General features: G+C 44.8%; 1 protein-coding gene across 8 annotated transcripts in view; it reads left to right on the plus strand.

The window, feature by feature from the left end:
- The window catches only part of EXD3 (exonuclease 3'-5' domain containing 3), a 606819-nt gene that overhangs the window by 202751 nt on the left and 384916 nt on the right, over nt 1-19152 (plus strand). For all 8 annotated transcript variants that reach the window (XM_075060507.1, XM_075060514.1, XM_032803104.2 and 5 more), the window contains 3 exons: nt 544-597; nt 1420-1559; nt 3434-3525. In XM_075060507.1, coding sequence (XP_074916608.1) covers nt 544-597; nt 1420-1559; nt 3434-3525 — 286 coding nt within the window. The remainder of the gene's footprint in view (nt 1-543; nt 598-1419; nt 1560-3433; nt 3526-19152) is intronic.

Genomic DNA, 19152 nt, shown 5'->3' on the forward strand with positions numbered 1-19152 from the left:
TTTGTGATTCATAGCATCTGGGGTATGTGGAGCTACATTTAAATGATTGAACCTAAAAATCTGATTTTTAGTTGTATTCACATTTATGAATGAGATGTTTTCACAAAATATAACTGCATTGCAAAGTTTAAAAGCAGCAGGAATTGTGTTCAAGTTAACTCACAAATATCCTTTTTTGTTCCGTTTTTAAATTTATATTCCTGGAGAAAATTACCTATCAGTTGAGTCTTTCCAAACACTTGACTAGAGACTCTGGTATTTTGCTCTAAATTTTTTAATAGAGTGCTTGATCCCAGAATTTTTCTTCTGAGGTTTAATACAGTTTAAAACATGTAATGCCACTGATAGTGTTTTTGTGGATTTCTAAATGAAATCTGTGCAGCCAATTGCATTTAATTAGCACATTCAAAATATAACAATAAATAGACTCATTCTGCGACTAATGTGTTTACTTCAGTTTAGAAACACATCTGTTTGTAAGCTCTCCCAAACACACATTCTCCACTACAACCAGAAATATTTTCTATCTTTTGTATTTTCTAGGCAGCCATTCTGAGTATAAAGCTAAAATTACAGCTGGATCTAGATGTGGAGAAGGTAAGTCTGTTTCCCCTGTTGTCTTCTCTATCATCAGATGTATTCTTTGATAAACAAGGCACACAGTCTTGCACAAAAGTGGAAGTTATATACCAGTACTATACACTAATATCTAATTTGCAAGAAGTCGCTAGGGAGCTGCTAAAAATTTTGATTCATCCTGTGAAGTGACTGAAAGATTTTTTATATCACATTCCATCTTAATAGAATATTTTTCTAACTGGAATCTGAAACTCCAGCTGTGTTGATTCTGTTTTGCAAATTATTGTGTCTGTAATAAGGTTTATTAAATGCAAAAATAATCCCATCTCTTCCCCTGCTCTCCCCATTCAGAATAATGGGTGTAGGAAGATAACTGAGGTATTTTCTACCTATGTGGTGGTAAGAGATGTCCCGAGTTAAACAAATTCTAATGCCAAAGGTTTGTAATGTTGTTGGTAATATTTGTGTTGAAAATTCTGTGTAGAAAACTCCCTTTCGGCATATTTGGATATAGAAATATTTTTCTAATGTTTAAGCAATTTGGAACACTTTTCTCGAGCACTTTCAGACCTCAGTATAGAAGACTTCGAGCTAGAGTGTTGCCCATCCTGAGCACCCATGCAGGTGTATAAGGCTCACTATTCACTTTCTGAGCAGCTGCAAAATTGGACAGCTCCTGCTCCTGTGCCTGTAAGCTGGGAGTGGCAGGAGACTTGGCTCTGCCTCTCCAGTGCTGCAGCCAGTGCTGCTGAGCCAATGCAATGGGAAGCAGTCTGCATCAGGTATAGAGGACAGTGTCTCTGTAATGCTTTACAAGTGCAAAACTATTTTTCTTCCTAGATGTGCACTCCATTGCTACTTCAAGAGAAGACTAACCTAGTGGAGGCTTATGTGGCAGAATATCCTGATCTCCAGCGCAAACTCTTGCAGACCCTGGATATGTGGTGTGAACCTAGTTTTAATACCACAGACATCTCAAGGTAGAAGATTACTCTATTTTCCAGTGTTTTGTCCTTCTTCTATCCAAACAGCATACAATATTATATGACATTATGGGCAGGTGCTAAATAGCTATCAGGTAAGGACAATACGCTTTCTAGTGCTCTTTCTGCATTCACTAATAACACGTTGAAAGCCACGGAGTAAATTGCTAAATGTTGTATAGTAACTTCCCATCAGAGAAGGGAAAAATTCTGGTAATTGTGAAATTTGGTCTCTCGAAAGGCCTTATCCTATGAGGTACTGAGCACCTATCACTCCCATTGATGTCATTGGAAGTGGCAGGGGCTGAGCACTTTGCACAGTGAGGCTAAACATGAAAACATTGTAGTAGATCTTGTCCAGGAAACCTCAACAGCCTGACTCTGGTTCCCCAATATCCATTGTGCATATCTGGCAGTGAGATGTGGGGTTGGTAACCCTGATTTCAGTTGAATTTTCAACTGAAAATTCCCTTTCCATCAGCTTCAGATAGCAGTGCTAAACCGGGAAATAGTGCAGTGGTGAGGGAGCCATCTGCAGATAGTCCTCGTCAAAGTAAAAAGCCTTTGCACTCGCTCCATGCGTGTGTGTCTAGTATTCCCATGATACAGTGTCAAAAAAACAAGAAATATATATACTCATCATTTCTTTTCCAGTGAAATTATCAGGGTTGTTTTTTAATTTACAAACCACCTCTCACCAAAGTGGCTTATGCCAAGTAAGCATCAGCAGTGTAATCAAAACAACAGCATATATGCAGCAGATACAATGCTAATAAAAGCAGAGTGGGTCTTACATACCACGTAGCTGGAAGTCAGGTACTGACATGAACTCTTAAAACCCTTGAATGGAGAATTGGAGACTGATGAAGACACGAGTATCAGCTAACTGACGGAAAGAACAGTACTTACCTTAAAGTAAGAATGACCAGATGGGTCAGACCAGTGGTCCATCTAGGCCAGTATCCTGTCTTCTAATGGTGTCTGATACCTGGTGCTTCAGAGGGAATGAACAGAACAGGGCAATTATTGAGTGATCCATCTCCTGTCATCCACTCCCAGCATCTGGCAGTCAGAGGCTTAGGATGCCTGGGGCACAGGGTTGCATCCATGACCATCTTGGCCAAAAGAACTTAGTTATACTTTTGGCCTTCACAACATCCCCTGGCAATGAGTTCCACAGGGTGACTGTGCGTGGTGTGAAGAAATACTTCCTTTTGTTTGTTTTAAACCTGCTGCCCATTAATTTCATTGGGTGACCACTGGTTCTTGTGTTGTGTGAAGGAGTAAATAACACTTCCTTATTCACTTTCTCCACATCATTCAGGATCTTATAGCCCTCTATTATATCCCTACTTAGTTGTTTCTTTTCCGAACATAAGAGTACCCAGTCTTTTTAATCTCTCATACGGAAGTTGTTCCATATCCCTAGTAATTTTTGTTGCCCTTCCCTGTACCTTTTCCATTCCTAATAGAATTTTTTTGAGACGGGGTGACCAGAACTGCTCACAGTATTCAAAGTGTGAGTGTACCATGGATTTATATAATGACACTATGATATTTTTTGTCTTGTTATCTGTCCCTTTCCTAATGTTCCCAACATTCTGTTTGCTTTTTTGACTGCCGCTGCACATTGAGTGGATGTTTTCAGGGAACTATCCACGATAACTCCAAGATCTCTTTCTTGAGTGGTAACAGCTAATTTAGACCCAGTTGGAGGAAAGAACGGTATAGGCTCAGCTTTGATGGATGAGGAGGGAAAAGAAGTTGTCACCATCACCCAGCAACAGACAACATCCCTGCTATTAAAAGGGAGAAGTATCTTATCTGCTTGCATTGATGTTTCTTCCTGGCTTTGCTTGTTTTGTTTACAGGCAGTATCAAGGTTTACGACCTAACAAACTCAACCATAAAATGTTAAGCAAACTGGTCTTCAGGCTCCTAGAACAATATAACCTAGATCCAGGTATGTGACATTACACTAAATCATTTAATCACCTTTCCAGTGAACAACAGATAAAGCTTATCTGTCTTCCCACATGTCCAGCAAGGAATGTCTGCTGTCATTTGGAACTTAACTGATGTTGTTTAAAAATAAAGCACATAAATTAAGGAAATTTTCACTTTGTGTTGTTGAAGAACTAGATGCTGGTGACTAATAGGCTGTTTCTTCCATTATATGACATAAATCTTGACTTCAGAATGTTCTGCAAAAACATGTGATGATCAGTTTTGAGTACTAGCTCCATCGTGCTCACATAAAAGGCCACACGTTACTCATTTGGGGATTCTGACTTTGTGAATTACAAGACCATCAGCTTAAAAGAGATAAACCATGAGAAGAAGGAGACACATGTATCTTTTCTGTGAAATAGGAGTGGCTGCTGCTGAAGGGAATTTAAAGGGCTCTTGCAACCTTATGGGAGAAGTAATACAGTTTACATCCTTGTAAGAGATCTGCTTCACTCCTAAATGTCACTTGAAATCCATTCTCTTTAACATTTTGCATTGATTATTACTGGGAGATGTGTTAGGTTTCCTCGCATTGTGACATTAACAAGTAATGACTCTTGGCAGAAATCCTAAGGTGCCCCCTATAATTTGCATCCGATGTAGGTCCCTCACTCCATCGGTACCACTGAATATTGCATATTTCCCTGATTTCTGGAACTGAATGTTATTTGCTAACCTAAGCTGTGAATTCCATTCCATCTTGTAGTGATACTGTGTTGCATATTCATCTTCACTTCTCCAAAATACTGCTAAATATAAAAGAATTATCCTCATAAACCCTCCCTTGGAGCATGTAATTGTAATTAATTCCCATTGTATTGGTGGGCAAACTGAGGCACAGAGGAATTAAGAGGCTAGACCTGAGGATTTTCTGCCTCGTAAGCCTGGACATCCACTAGGCCGTATGTCCCCTGTCAATTTACAAAGGGAGTTGAAGGAATTGGTCTCCCAAACCCATGAAAGACCCACACACAGAGAAAACTGACTGTACAGGAGAAATGGTGAAATTGTCCATGCATAAAGTGCTGTCAAAGCACAGAGCAAGCAAACTGAAAAAAACAGAGCTTTGTTTCCTTTAACCTTAGATGTTACTTGTAACAACAGTAAGAAAAAAATGTCGAGACAAAAATGTGCTTTTGGAGTTGATAGTGGCTGTTTAATTATGAAGGTTTCTAAATCATACTGAAGGTATAAAACACTGTACAATATAACTACAAAGCATCATTATTATCGTCATCTCCTGTTGGTGAGTTTTTAGCTTCTCCAGGATTTTTATTCATACATTGCCAGATCTCTCTAGCTGCACCTGCTGAATTAATGACTGTAGGGTATGTACCAGTGGTTCTGCAAAAAGAGATTGTGGGGGTAGAGCAGATTGGGTAGGTGGATCCGCCAGGGCAATGAATGACCTTGAAAGACTCCAGCAGTTTGAAGGAGTCTGCCTGTTCTAGTGGAACTTCACATGTGGATCTCTCTCTGGATCCTGAGTGGGACTTTAAATGCGCTGCCCGAATGTATTCATATGTCTAAGGTTTACTTCATCTTTTCCCCAGCAAGGTACCTGCAGTGTGAAAGAGATTTGGCCACCAGCTTGATCTGTGACACTGTGATTTGTATTATTGTGAGTGCACAATAATAAAAACAATGCCTCAGTTAAAAAAATCGGCCCTTGAATTTACCTGTGGGTATTAACATACATATAAGTGAAGAATTACTTTGAACCTTTGATCAATTTTCTTCTTATTGTAGAGATCAGTAAGTACACCCTGAAATTCCAGAGAGAGCTCATGCTGCAAATCAGGACATGCATTGCCAGGTGTTTCCGGGTTTTGAGGATTTAATTGGAATTGTTTTTCTTTGAGTGCTGTCCCCGTGGGTGCTCCATTTTAGGTGTTGGAGCACCCCTGTGCTCATACTCAGAGACTTTTGGTAGCAGTGCCCGGTTGGGTCGCACATGCATGGTCCCTGTCTCCTGCTGCTTCAGGCAGTTAACTGATGCTGTGCTACTGACCCGACCCCCACACTCAGTTCCTTCCCCACTGCCCTCGGCTACAGAGTTGGAGCAATCAGCAGCGCTTCCCTACTTAGCTACTTAGTAGTTAATTAGTTTAACAGTTAGTTACTTAGTTTCCTCGTTAGCAGCTATTTACATTGTTTTCCTTTTTCTTTTATCCCTGTCACCATAGTTTAAAACAAAACAAAACCAACCCCTTTTTCCTTTTCCTTTCCTTTTGAACTATGGGCTGGGGAGAAGTTTCAGTTGAACCTCCGCATACACAGCTGCTCTGAGGGTGAAAGCCCCCCTGACAGGAATGCCTGGTTTCCCAGGCTTTAAAGGAGGTCTCAACTGCAAGCTTGCTATACCTGTCTCAGACGGTCGTGATCAGCATGTTTGCTGCCTAGGCAAAAGACACACAACTCAGAAGTCTCAGCACTGTGTCAAGCTCACTGCCTGGACAAGAAGAGCTAGAAATTTGCTGTTAAAGCTCCTCCTTATGACGAAGTCTCTCAGACCTGCATCTGAGCCTGGAGCCCTCCTGGCAAAACTTCGCCAACCATGGCTTCTGACAGGAGTCCCTCATCAATCCGTGCATCTGAGCAAACTGTCAAAAAGGCAAGCAGCTATGTTTCCAACGCAGGAATCGGCCAAGAAGTGCCGTTCCACAAGAGGACACTCAGCACTGGCAGCCGACCCAGCGGGACCACCCGGCACCGCCGGTACCTCTAGAGCCAGAGACTCTAAAAGAGCCGGCTCCCACAGAAGCTCTAAAGGGAAATCTGAATGCCTTGGTGCTGCCAATACCAAATCTGTGATCCACATGCAACGGCATGGCACCAGGACAGATGGTAGCTCCTTCAAAGACACGCTCGGTGCCCACAGTGGTGCAGCCTTCAGCACCAGCTTATACAGAGCAGCTCCAGCACTGACAGTGATACAGTCTCAGGGGCCAGTCAAACAGACATCACAGCAGTTTCTCGACAAAAGGGTCTCTTAGTTGGTTCTGCCCCTGACTCCCCTATCATTGGCACCAATGTGAACATGTCACCCTTGGCACCGAGTCTCCTCGCATCTCCAGTACAGTCCACTCCTCCCTATTCGAGTGAGGAGAATGAGAGTGAGGAAGGACAAGGAGATCTCCCATCACAATCTCTACCATGAACCGACTAACTCAGGACCCCCTCAGGGGACATATTACACTGATTCCGAGTATTTTCAATGGTATGGCCAGCCCTGAGGGGCCCCCCATACCTCCCCCACCCCAATGGGCATACTGGATCCTGTGGGTGGCATACCCTACACAACAGGGACTGCCTGCCACATCCAGACCTGGCACACAGCAGTCACCTGTGCCTGGACCTTTGATGGTGGCAGGGGAACTGGGGGAAGATGAGGAAGAACCCCGATCATGGAAGGGGCACCACTTACCCATTTCCCATCACTATCCACAGATGACACTGTTACGCCTCCTTCCCATAATATAGGGGATGATTTTAGACTATTCCAGGATCTATTTAAAAGGGTGGCTAGCTCCCTGGACATCTCCCTTGAGAACGTCCAAGTGACACAACACAAACTAGTGGACATTTTGCATACATCTGCTTCATCCAAAATTGCTGTGAATGATGCGCTGATGGACCCCGTCAAAACCATTTGGCAGAACCCTGCCACTGCTCCTCCAACCTACAAGAGATCTGACAAAAAATATTATGTACCAGCCAGAGGCACAGAGTTCTTCTTTTCACATCCAGTGCCCAATTCCCTAGTGGTGGACGCAGTCCAGCAACATGGTAGGCAACGACAACCCAAAACCACACCTCACGACAAAGAGTGGAAAAGTCTTGATCTTTTTGGTCGCAAGGCTTATTCCTCGGCTACACTAAACCTCCGTATAGCCAACTGCGAGGCATTACTGGCAAAATATGACTATATTAACTACACAAAGATGTCTGAATTGACTGATTTTATTTCTGAGGACAAGAGAGAACAATTCACAGCACTTGTATCAGAGGGACAACTCATCTCCAAAAGAGCCCTGCAAGCCACACTTGATTCTGTGGACACAGCTGCATGTTCAATGGCGACGGCTGTTGTGATGAGAAGAGCCTAATGGCTCCATCTCTTCAGCTTTCCTAAGGAGGTGCAATCCACAGTTGAGGATTTCTCATTTGAGAGTCTCAAACTCTTTGACGAGAAGACAGATGACTCTCTCCACTTGCTCAAGGATTCACGGGCAACACTTTGATCGTTGGGAATCTATACACCCAAACCCAAGAAAAAACAGAGAAATGTACCCCAACACTACTGCCAGACCAGGTATTCACAACAACAATGGTAATTTGAGTCACAGGCCCACAAACACAGGCACCTGAGGAGACGCCAATCCACTTCTTCAGTAGCTGCGTCCCAACCATCAACCTCCAGACAACAAATTTGAAGCCTTGGTTGAGGGCACGAGAGCCCGAGGTCTATCTGTGCTAGTGACACCATCTCTCTCCCAACCATTCAGATATCGTCTAGTTCCATTTTATCCAATCTGGAAGACCATCACATCTGACAAATGGGTGCTAGAAATTGTACAAACTGATTACTCCATTCCCCCCCCTTTTCCCCAACTCCCCTACCCATCCTTCCTACCTGTCCCTCTTCAGGGATCCCTCTCAAGAGTCTCTACTGTACCAGGAGGTAAGCCACTTCTTGCAGCTAGGAGCAGTAGAACCTTTTCAAATAGAACACAGAAGGAGAGGATTTTATTCCCACTATTTTCTCACAAAGAAAAAGTCCGGTGAATGGAGACCAATATTCGATCTACAATGACTCAACAAGTTTGTCAAAACACAATGATTCAAGACGATCACATTACGCACCATAATTCCAGCTCTAGAAAGAGGGGATTGGTTCTTGTCCTTCGACCTCTGGGACTGGATGACTTCCTGAGGTCCCTTCCAACCCTGATATTCTATGATTCTATGATGCGTATTTTCATTTAACAATACATCCCTCTCATCGCAGATTTCTCTGTTTTACCATCGGACAGGACCACTTCCAATAAAAGGTCCTTCCCTTCTGCCTCTCTACTTCCCCTCAAGTGTTTTCGAAGGTACTGGCCGTGGTTGCAGCATGCCTGCGCAGCTATGCAATCAACACGGCAGGCAGCAATACAAGCCACCAAACAGATGGTAACCCTTTTCACGAGATTGGGCCTCCAAATAAATATCAAAAAGTCCACGCTGACTCCAGTGCAGGAGTTGGAGTTCATTGGGGCCCATCTCAATTCTACCGAGGCCATAGCCTCTCTACCAAGGTGGTGGTTTCTCACTCTCACCAGCCTCATATCCACTGCACAGAACAGTCCACAGATATCAGCCAGGACTTGCCTACAACTTCTTGGTCACATGGTAGCCACAACGTTTGTCATCAGACATGCTAGATTAAACAAGCATTGCCTGCAAGGATGGCTCCTTATGAATTATGTCCCACACAGACACAGCATAAACAAGTGTCTTATGATGCCAGACAAAATAAAGGACTCCCTACTCTGATGGACACAACCAGCCAATGTATGCACAGGAGTGCCCTTCCTTCAGAAGACGCCGACACTAACCATCACTACAGATGCCTCACTGTTGGGATGGGGGGCACACGTGCATCCACATGCTATCCAGGGCTGCTGGTCTCCTGCAGAATCCCTTCTACATATAAATCTGTTAGAACAGCCGAGCTCCATCCTCTTTGGAACCCCCTTCAGGTAGTTGAAGGCTACTATCAAATCCCTCTCCCTCTTCTCTTCTGCAGACTAAACAAGCCCAGTTCCCTCTGCCTCTCCTCATAAGTCGTGCCCCAGCCCCCTAATCATTTTCGTTGCCCTCTGCTAGACTCGCTCCAATTTGTCCATAACCCTTCTGTAGTGGGGGGCTCAAAACTGGATGCAGTACTCCAGATGTGGCCTCACCAGTGCCGAATAGAGGGCAATAATCACTTCCCCTGATTGGCTGGCAATGCTCCTACTAATACAACCCAATATGCCATTGGCTGCCTTAGCAATGAGGGCACACGGCTGACTCATATCCAGCCTCGCATCCCTTGTAATCTACCCACTTTATAGTCCATTCATCCAATCCATACTTCTTTAACTTGCTGGCAAGAATATTGTTGCTAGCTTATTTTTTGTGGTTTTTGCCACCAGTATTTCCCTTAGATTTAATCCTGAATTGCATTTTGTACAAACCTTTAAGCCCTAGAGATAACACTGTACAATATATACTGAGAATGATTATTTCTCATGTATTTAAACAGCAGAGGGCAGAAGAGGGCTGCTCAGAAATCTGTGCATTACTTTAGGTATGTCACTACCATCCTTAGACATTTTGAGAATGCAGTGCATACCAGAGGACAGCCACCATGGGAAGCTCTACCTGTACTTCACAGAGTTTCTTTGAGTTAAGTATTTTCAAAGGATGTTACTCTGGAGTCAAGTGAACAAGTGTAATATTAGAACTAAAGAGAAAATGCCTGATCTATCGGAAGATGATAGGCAAAGTAACTTTTGTTCCCACAAATATTCAGTTGTGTGCAGGCAGAGTAGAAGGATATGCTCTTCCATTAAATTAGGTCACCCGGGGTTGTAAACCATTGTTTCCCACCACTTGTGGATGATTTTCCTGCTGCATGTCTCAGCCCTATTGTCAAATACCAGTACAACATTGTCTATGAAAATTGCCTGTGTGCATTCACTTTGTTAGGAGATGTGAGCCTCTCACAGAAGGTCAGGAGCTTTTACCTGGGAGTGACCGCTGGCTTGTACACCCACCTTCTCCCCAGTAGGATATGATATATGGCGTAGGCCAGATCACCACTCAGTCCCTTCAGGCTGCTGAAGGAGAGTTGAGCTTGGGACATGCTGCTGTCCTTGACCCTTCCCTTGTAATTTTCCCTGTTTTTCTAAAGAACTGTGTTTTTTTTCCCTTTGAAGTACAAGCTACTGCTGAAGATGACCCCTAAAGGGCCCTAGTTAATCTAGGGAGGAGACAGAAGTGTGAGGACTCTGGAGCAATCCAAAGGTCTCTTGATTTCTGCACTCTGTTAGGGCCAAGCCCGCTCTTCCCTTCTTGTTCTGAAACAGATAAGTCTTTTGCCCCCACTACTTCCAGAACTTCACTCCCCTAATGGTTAGAAACCTTCGTCTAATTTCAAGTCTAAACTTCCTAATATCCAGTTTGTACCCATTCGTCCTCGTGCCTACATTAGTACTAAACTTAAATAATTCCTCTCCCTCCCTAACGTTAATCCCCCTGATATATTTATATAGAGCAAGCATATCCCCCCGGAGCCTTCTTTTGGCCAGGCTGAACAAGCCAAGCTCTATTTGAGTCTCCTTTCATAAGGCAGATTTTCCATTCCTCGGATCATCCTAGTAGCCCGTCTCTGAACCTGTTCCAGTTTGAATTCATCCTTCTTAAACATGGGACACCAGAACTGCACACAATATTCCAGGTGGGGTCTCACCAGCGCCGTATATAACGCACTAACACTCCTTCTCCTTTGCTGAAATACCTCGCTGATGCATCCTAACACCGCATTTGCTTTTTTAACAGCCATATCACATTGGCGGCTCATAGTCATCCTACTATCAACCAATACCCCAAGGTCCTTCTCCTCCTCCGTCGTTTCCAACTGATGCGTCCCAACGTATATCTAAAATTCTTATTATTAATCCCTAAGTGCATGACCTTGCACTTTTCGCTATTATATTTCATCCTATACTATTACTCCAGTGTACAAGGTGGCCAGATCTTCCTGAATAGTATCCGGTCCTTCTCCGTGTTAGCAATACCCCCAGCTTTGTGTCATCCCGCAAACTTATTAACACATTCCCGCTCTTTGGCCAAGGTCAGTATAAATAGGTTAAATAGATCGTCCCAAAACGATCCTTGAGGGACTCCGCGTAACCTCCTTTCCAGCCTGACAGTTCACCTTCAGTACGACCCGCTGGAGTCTCCCTTTACCAGTTCCTTATCCACCTTACAACTTTCACATTCATCCCCATCTTTTCCATTTAACTAACAGTTCCCCATGCGGACACCGTGTCAAACGCCTTACTGAAATCAGGAGGAGTAAATTAGATTACCGCATTTTCCTTTGTCAAGTAATCCGTCACCTTCTCAAAGAAGGAGATCAGGTTGGTTTGGCACGATCTACCTTTAGTTAATCCATGTTGCACTCGTCCCAATTACATTGACCTCAATTGTCCTTAACTACTTTCTCCTAAAATTTTTTCAAAACTTACGACACGACAGACGTCAAGCTAACAGGCCTATAATTACCCGGATCACTTTTATCCCTTCTTAAAAATAGGAACTACGTTAGCAATTCTCCAGTCATACGGCACAACCCCCGAAGTTTACCGATTGCTTAAAATTCTCGCTAACGGGCTCACAATTCAGCGCACGTTCCTTTAATATCCTCGGGTGGAGATTGTCCGGTCCCTCCGATTTTGTCCCATTAAGCTGTTCAAGTTTGGCCTCTACCTCAGATGCGGTAATATCCACCTCCATATCCACATTCCCACATCACAGTCAACCACCAGATCTACAGAACCGAAGAGCTGTCATCCCAAAAGACACCCACAGACCATGTAACACCAGTGCAGTGTGTGTGTCCATTTCAAACCCTGTACGTAAAGAGGACATCACATTGGTTTTTGCTTTCTGGCTGTTAGTATCAGGCTTCCTCCCTACCAAATGATGAAGATGGGTGGAAGGGTAGAATTTCTGGTTCTACTTTTGTGTCTATCCCAAATGTCAAATGCAATCCAGACTAGATCCCATTATGGTGCTACTGCAAGATTTTGTAATAATACACATCCAGTGATATATGTTGTGGGCAGAGTGACCAGACAGCAAGTGTGAAAAATAGGGATGGAGTGGGGAGTAATTGGCACCTGTGTAAGAAAAAGCCCCAAATATTGGGACTGTCCCTATAAAATCGGGACATCTGGTCACCCTAGTTGAGGGAGGGAGTATTTATAAGAATCATAGACCCATAGGGTTAGAAGGGACCACAGAGGTCATCTAGTCTAACCCTGCCACGATGCAGGATTTGCTTTGTGCTGATGCGTAGGAACCTCAGCCATGGAGCAGGCCCAGGACAGTACAAACACATACTGAAAGTATGGCCCCTTCTCCAAAGTGCTTACAATAGATCAGGGGCTCTCAAACTGGGGGTCGGGACCCCTCAGGGGGTCACGAGGTTATTACGTGGGGGGTCACAAGCTGTCAACCTTCACCCTAGAATACTCAAGAAGCTTATAGAGGAGGTGTCTGAGCCTCTAGCTATTACCTTTGGAAAATCATAGGAGACGGGAGAGATTCCAGAAGACTGGAAAAGGGTAAATATAGGGCCCACCTATAAAAAGAGAAATAAATATGACCCAGGAAACTACAGACCAGTTAGTTTAACTTCTGTGCCAGGGAAGATAATGGAGCAAGTAATTAAGGAAATCATCTGCAAATACTTGGAAGGTGGTAAGGTGACAGGGAATAGCCAGCATGGATTTGTAAAGAACAAATCATGTCACACCAATCTGATAGCTTTCTTTGATAGGATAACGAGTCTTGTGGATAAGGGAGAAGCGGTGGATGTGGTATACCTAGACTTTAGTAAGGCATTTGATACGGTCTCGCATGATATCCTTATCGATAAACTAGGCAAATACAATTTAGATGGGGCTACTATAAGGTGGGTGCATAACTGGCTGGATAACCGTACTCAGAGAGTAGTTATTAATGGCTCCCAATCCTGCTGGAAAGGTATAACAAGTGGGGTTCCGCAGGGGTCTGTTTTGGGACCGGCTCTGTTCAATATCTTCATCAACGACTTAGATGTTGGCATAGAAAGTACGCTTATTAAGTTTGCAGACGATACCAAACTGGGAGGGATTGCAACTGCTTTGGAGGACAGGGTCAAAATTCAAAATGATCTGGACAAATTGGAGAAATGGTCTGAGGTAAACCGGATGAAGTTCAATAAAGACAAATGCAAAGTGCTCCACTTAGGAAGGAACAATCAGTTTCACACATACAGACTGGGAAGAGACTGTCTAGGAAGGAGTATGGCAGAAAGAGATCTAGGGGTCATAGTGGACCACAAGCTAAATATGAGTCAACAGTGTGATACTGTTGCAAAAAAAGCAAACGTGATTCTGGGATGCATTAACAGGTGTGTTGTAAACAAGACACGAGAAGTCATTCTTCCGCTCTACTCTGCGCTGGTTAGGCCTCAACTGGAGTATTGTGTCCAGTTCTGGGCACCGCATTTCAAGAAAGATGTGGAGAAATTGGAGAGGGTCCAGAGAAGAGCAACAAGAATGATTAAAGGTCTTGAGAACATGACCTATGAAGGAAGGCTGAAAGAAGTGGGTTTGTTTAGTTTGGAAAAGAGAAGACTGAGAGGGGACATGATAGCAGTTTTCAGGTATCTAAAAGGGTGTCATCAGGAGGAGGGAGAAAACTTGTTCACCTTAGCCTCTAATGATAGAACAAGAAGCAATGGGCTTAAACTGCAGCAAGGGAGATTTAGGTTGGACATTAGGAAAAAGTTCCTAACTGTCAGGGTAGTTAAACACTGGAATAAATTGCCTAGGGAGGTTGTGGAATCTCCATCTCTGGAGATATTTAAGAGTAGGTTAGATAAATGTCTATCAGGGATGGTCTAGACAGTATTTGGTCCTGCCATGAGGGCAGGGGACTGGACTCGATGACCTCTCAGGGTCCCTTCCTGCCCTAGAATCTATAAAACCCCAAACCCTGCATTGCTTCCTAATTTATAAAAGGGGTCGTACTCAGAGACTTGCTATGTGAAAGGGGTCACCAGTAAAAAAAAAAAAAAGTTTGAGAGCCACTGCAATAGATTGTCTTATGCTATCTTGGAGAGGGCACTGTGCTGGGACTCAGTAGACCTGAGTTCTATTCCCTGCTCTGTTACTGCTCTGTGTAACTATGGGCAAGTCACTCTACCTCTCTGTGTCTCAGTGTTCTCATTTGTAAAATGGGGATAATGATATTAACCTGCTTGGGAATCTGTTGATGAAAAGTGCTGTATAACCAGGGGGCAGCCATTTCAGACTCAATTCTGAGTTCCAGAGAGGAATTGGTTTCAAATCTAAAGGCAATTTGGGTGAAAGTGATCAGAAATTATAAGATGTCATGGTTCTAAAGAAAGGAAGGAGTGAGAACAGCAGAATAAGGACAATGGCCTTCAAAAAAAGCAGACTTCAACAAAGTCAAAGAACTGGTAGGTAAGGTCCCATGGTGAGAAATTCTGAGGGAAAAGGGTGTTTGGGAGACCTGACAGTTTTTCCAAGAAGATAGTATCAAAGGCACAACTACAAACTATCACTGTGCAAAAGAAAGATAGCAAGAATAGTAAGACGCTAATATGGCTCCATCAGGGGCTCTATAATGTCCTGAAAATCAAAAAGGAATCCTACAAAATGTGGAAACATGGACACATTGCTAAGGAGGAGTACAAATGAATAGCACGAGCAGGCAGGGACAAAATCAGAAAGGCTAAGGCACAACAGGAATTACAACTAGCAGAAGACATAAAAAGCAATAAGAAGAGGTTCTTTAAATACATTAGGAGCAAGAGAAAGATGAAATAAAGTATAGGTCCTCTAGTGACTAGGGAATAAGAGCTAATAACTGGTGAGATCAAGAAGGCTGACCTATTTAATACCAGTTTCGCTTCTGTCTTCACCAGAAAGATTATGGCTCACCTGATACTCAACACAATTAATATTAACAACAAGGAGGAAGGAACACAAGCCAAAATAGGGAAAGAACAAATTAAAGAATATTTAGGTACATTAGATATGTTGAAGTCAGCAAGGTCTGATGAAAATTAATCCTAGGGTACTTAAATTGAATCTGAATCTAAATCTCAGAACCGTTAGCAGTTATTTTTGAGAACTCCTGGAGAACAGGTGAATGTCCCAGTGGACTGGAGAAGAGCAAACATAGCACCTCTTTTTAAAAGGGGTAACAAACAGGACCCGGTGAATTATAGGCCAGTCCGCCTAAAGTTACTAAAACAAATTATCAATCAACTTGTAAGCACTTGGAGGATAATAGGGTTATAAGGAATAGCCAGCATGATTTTGTGAAGAAGAAATCATGCTAAACCAACCCAATTGCCATCTTTGGCCTTGGCTACACTGGCGCTTTACAGCACTGCAACTTTTTTGCTCAGGGGTATGAAAAAACACTCCCCTGAGCGCAGCAAGTTACAGTGCTATAAAGCGCCAGTGTAAACAGTGCCCCAGCGCTGGGAGCGTGGCCGTAAGCTAATCCCCATGGGGAGGTGGAGTAACTGTAGCACTGGAGAGCTCTCTCCCAATGCTGGCGCCGCAATCACACTCGCACTTCAAAGCGCTGCCTTGGGAACGCTCCTGCGGCAGCGCTTTGGAGTTTTGAGTGTAGGCAAGCCCTTTGTCAGGGTTACTGGCTGTGAGTAAGGGGGAAGCAGATGATGTGCTATATCTTGATTTTAGTAAGACTTTTGACACGGTCCCACGTGCTAGAGCCCTACCAAATTCACAGCCATGAAAATCGCGTCACGGGCCGTGAAATCTGGTCTCTTTGCATACAATGTGATCTTTTGTGTGCTTTTACCCTATACCAGCAGCCCTCAGCTGGGGGTCTGTGAGCCTTTTCAGGGAGACTGCAGGGCCCTGTGGCTGGCACCCGGTGCCCTGAACCCTGGCACCTCCTGTGGGGCTGAAGTCAGGAGCCCCAGCACCCCCTTGCGGGGCTGAAGCTGGGAGTGGCGCGAGGCTGAAGTTCCCCTTCCCAAAGGAGCAGAGTGGGGCTGAAACCGGTGCTCCCCCTTCCCCAAGCCAGGAGTGGTGTGGAGGGTTGAAACCAGCAGGGGCTCCCTGCCCTCGAAGCCAGGAGCAGCGTGCCGCTGAATCCTGGAGCCCCAGGGTTCCCCATCTCCTGCTGAAGCTGGAGCCATGTGGGACTGAAGCTGCAAGCCCTGGTGCTCCCCATTGGCAGAAGCCGTGAGCCCATGGGCACAGCTGGGGGAGAACGAGGGTGTTGGCCCCCCAAACTGCAGTGCCGTTCCCAGAGTGTGGCAGTCTGGGGGCTGCTCCATCCCCCTCACAGCTTCTCCTCTCCCCCAGGCCTCCTCAGGCCCAGCCCAGCCCTCTGGCCAGGTTGTAGGTAGGAAGCCAGAGCCAGGCAGTGCGGGGCAGCTGCTCCTCTGGCCGGTGGTGCCATGGAGTGGGCAGCCGTGGCATTCCCCCATCTGCTGCTGGTCCCTGGGGTTGCGGCTTCCAGCCCTCTTTGACTGCTCAGGCAACTGGTAAGAGCCGCCTGGGTGGGGGGGACTGAGCTTGGGGGCTAGTAGAGCCCTTGGGGAACAGCCACCGCAGGGGGAGCCTTTCTGGCACACAGCCCCTAGCTATCCTTCTTCCTGCACCCTGAGCTCCCCCCACCCATACACAGCCCCAGCCATCCCCTGCCAGCACCCTGAGCTAAACCCCTGCCCATACACAGACCCTAGCTACCCCCTGCCCACACCCTGAGCTACCCCCTGCCTGCACACAGTCCCTTGCTACCCCCTCCCCGCATCCTAAGCAGTTTTCAAAATTTTTGAGCTGAGTCCCCCCTCCCTTTTGAGTAATATTTTTTGGTTGTATCCCCCCTCATGTCCCAGACAGGTGTGGAGGGGTGCTCCCTCCCTGAACCCCGTTGTGCAGAGGTGGCTCAAGCCCTGCCAGTCCTCCCCCCCAATAGAAGTCAATCTGCCTATGCCCAAGGGTCATCCCTCCTGGCCCACAGCCCCATGTTCTCCTACCTCCCCCCCCTCCCCAGGCCCTTGAGTTTATATAGCTTGTTGAAAAAGGTTGAGGACCCCTGCCCTATGCTATACAGATTTCATGGGGAGACCAGTGTTTCTCAAATTGGGGGTCCTGACCCAAAAAGGAGTTGCATGGGGGGTCATGAGGTTATTTTAGGGGATCACAGTATTGCCACCCTTACATCTGTGCTGCCTTCAGAGCTGGGCAGCTGGAGAGCAGTGGCTGTTGGCCAGTGCCCAGCTCTGAAGGCAGTGCCCTGCCAACATCAGCGCACAAGTAAGGGTGGCAACACCGTACCATGCTATCCTTACTTCTGTGCTGCTACTGGTGGCGGCTCTGCCTTCAGAGCTGGGCTCCCGGCCAGGAGCTGCCGCTCTCCAGCTGCCCAGCTCTGAAGGCAGCGCTGCTGCCAGCAGCAGAGCAGAAGTAAGTGTAGCACTGCAACCCCCACCCCTCAATAACCTTGCACCTCCACCCCTAACTCCTTTTTGGGCCAGGATCCCTACAATTACAAAAACATGACATTTCAGATTTCAAGAACTGAAATCATCAAATTTATGATTTTTAAAATCCTATGACCATGAAATTGACCAAAATGTGCCATGAATTTGGTAGGGCCCTAGACATGACACTCTCATAAGCAAACTGGGGAAATGTGATCCAGATTAAATGACTATACATTGGGTGTACAACTGGTTTAAGAAATATGCTCAAAGAGTGTTTATCAATAGTTCTCTGTCAGACTGGGAAGGGCATATATAGTGGGGTCCCCCTGAATATGCTTAGAAAATTTGTGGGTGACACCAATGTGGGAGGGCTTGCAAGCACTTTGGAAGACAGGCTTAGAATTCAAAACGAATTGACAAATTGGCGAATCGGTCTGAAATCAACAAGATGAAATTCAATAAAGACAAGTGCAGAGTACTTCACTTAAGTAGGAAATATCAAATGCACAGCTACACAATGGGGAATAACTGGCTAGGTGGTAGGATTGCATAAAAGGATCTGGAGGTTATAGTGGATCACGAATTGAAAATGAGCCACCAATGTGATGCAGTTGTGAAAAATGCTAATATCATGCTGGGTATATTAACTGGAGTGTCATATGTAAAATACATGGAAGGTAATTGTCCCAGTCTACTTGGCTCTGGTGAGGTCTCAACAGGAGTACATCATTTGATTCTTGGCATCATGCTTTAAGAAAGATATGGACAAATTGGAGGGAGTCCAGAAGAGAGCAACAAACATGATAAAACCTGTCGTATGAGGAAAGGTTAAAAAAATTGAGCATGTTTAATCTTGAGAAAAGATTACTGAGGGGGTCCTGATAGCAGTTTCCCACTATGTTAAGGGATGTTGTAAAGAGGATGATCAGTTGTTCTCCATGTCCACTGAGGGTAGGACAAGAAGTAATGGGCTTAATCTAAGGGAGATTTAGATTAGATATTAGGAAAAACTTTGACTATTTGGGTAGTTAAGCTCTGGAACAGGCTTCCAAGGGAGGTTGTAGAATCCCCATCTTTGGAACTTTTTATGCCCAGGTGGGACAAACACCTGTTGGAGAGGGTCTCGGTTTACTTGGTCTTGGCTTAGTGCAGGGGGATGGACTAGATGAGCTCTCAAGGTCTCTTCTGGCCCTAAATTTCTATGATTCTATAAGAACTGGGAATTACTTTATTATTTATTTACTTACACCAATTTAGCAAAAAAACATAATA

The sequence above is a fragment of the Chelonoidis abingdonii genome, chromosome 24 (assembly GCF_003597395.2).
Source record: "Chelonoidis abingdonii isolate Lonesome George chromosome 24, CheloAbing_2.0, whole genome shotgun sequence".
Lineage (NCBI taxonomy): Eukaryota > Metazoa > Chordata > Testudines > Testudinidae > Chelonoidis > Chelonoidis abingdonii.